The sequence below is a fragment of the Poecilia reticulata genome, linkage group LG22 (assembly GCF_000633615.1).
Source record: "Poecilia reticulata strain Guanapo linkage group LG22, Guppy_female_1.0+MT, whole genome shotgun sequence".
Classification (NCBI taxonomy): Eukaryota; Metazoa; Chordata; class Actinopteri; order Cyprinodontiformes; family Poeciliidae; genus Poecilia; species Poecilia reticulata.
The window spans coordinates 5,820,638-5,822,289 of NC_024352.1; the positions used below are offsets into that span (position 1 = coordinate 5,820,638).

Below are 1,652 nucleotides of genomic sequence, written 5' to 3' on the forward strand. Positions count from 1 at the left end.
AATTCTGAGGCTTTTCTGAAGCCATGATGGGATTATTCTACTGTTTTTATTCTGAACAGAAAATCTAAATCCTCTGCTTTCACGCAGTTTTATGAGTTATTACAACCACAAGCAGGTGTCAGTTTTCTATAACAACCACTGATGATAAAACACAGCTCAGTTTTTGTTGAGGTGCAGAGAGGATTTCTGTCATTGTGCTTCTCTTGCAGCACAGTAGTAAACGGCAGAGTGATCCTGTTTCACAGTTTGGATCGTCAGGGATCCGTTCTTCGCCGTRTCCCCTCCAAGGTCTCCAGAGATCTCAAAGTCCTTTTCATTTTTGTCTTCCATAGATGGCTTGTCGTAGTGCAAATATCCGATGAGCTTCATGGCCGTGTCTCCAGGTAACCGCTGGTACCAGAGCATCACTCTGTAGTCGGTTTTTTCATGGGTGCAGAAAATGTGAACTTTATCTCCAGTTTTTTTGATGAGATCAGAGTGGGACTGATGGACCTCAAGCCCCAAACTGAGACCTGAGAATGGGAGAGAAGATGTTGATTATTCTTGTTGGGGAAACAAACCATAAGATGTTCCTGTTCTGGAGGAAAGCTTACCTGCAAGGAAAGAGAAGATAAAGATCCGGTTCATTTTTCTTGCTCAAATGAACATTTGTTTGGATGGTTCTTGCTGAACAGCTGTTGARTGTGTAGCTGATGGTTTCTGGAGTTTCAGAGGTGATGATGAATGATGCTCTTATAGTGATGGAGTCAACCTGTAGCTCAACAGGAAGCGGAAGTGATGAGTTCCACCTCACCAAGTCAAAGGAGTCGATCAAAGTTCAGCTGGGAAGGGAATGTTTAAATTCAAAGCTTAATGCTGATGGTTTTTGAACAAAGTAAATGGAAACTTATGTGTTTTGTATGATGTGTTTTCCAATAATAAAACTTTAAATATTTATTATTTAAATTTATTATTTGTATGCGGCTGTTTGTTGCCATGTTGATTTATGAAAACAGCCGAAAAATGTAAAGTCATAAGAACAGAAAACAACATCCATCTTTTCTTCACCTTCTGATAAACTTTAACGGTAATCATCTTCATGTAAAAATAGGATAAAAATACTGTGTGTTGCAAATTTCTTCTMCAGATATTTAMAGTGAATAGAAATGAACTTGAACTTAAACTTAGAGTGGTGGAGCCCCTTTGGGATAAATCGGAGTGGAAACRGCAAGCTTTCTGTTCCRACATTAGAGACTGATCACAAACATTCCCCAAACCTTTCCTGAATAGTTGAGGCCGTTTATAGCTGAAAATTGTGGTTCAAATCCATCTGAAACCCTTCCTGTTGAGAGTTTGTATGTTTGTAAAAGTGTCTCAATTCTTCTTGTATGAGCAGTGAGGCTCATTTATTGAGCCTCACTGCCACCTACTGGAGAGTCACAGCAGTGCAGACATGGGTTTCTGATKAACTGTTTTATTGGCAGTYGGTTTTTGTTCAGCTGTTGTATTTCCTCACATCACTGTGTTTGCTGACAGCACAGAAATACACGCCGCTGTCATCAGGCTGCAGGTCCTTCACAGTCAGAGCTCCGGTCTCTATGGCGTCTATGACTGCTGAGTATTTGCTCTGCGGGTTCTCTCCGTAGTCTGGCTGCCCACCGAACACCATGTAC

The 1,652-nt window shown here is 40.9% G+C and overlaps 2 protein-coding genes across 2 annotated transcripts in view; both read right to left on the bottom strand.

Annotated features, from left to right (window-relative positions):
• LOC103458227 (Ig kappa chain V19-17-like) overlaps window positions 1–772 on the bottom strand; it is a 2,547-nt gene extending 1,775 nt beyond the window's left edge. The window contains exon 1 of the mRNA XM_017302565.1: window positions 594–772. Coding sequence (XP_017158054.1) covers window positions 594–627 — 34 coding nt within the window. The 5' untranslated portion in view covers window positions 628–772. The remainder of the gene's footprint in view (window positions 1–593) is intronic.
• The window catches only part of LOC103458275 (Ig heavy chain Mem5), a 108,397-nt gene that overhangs the window by 14,736 nt on the left and 92,009 nt on the right, over window positions 1–1,652 (bottom strand). The gene's annotated exons all lie outside the window — the stretch shown is intronic.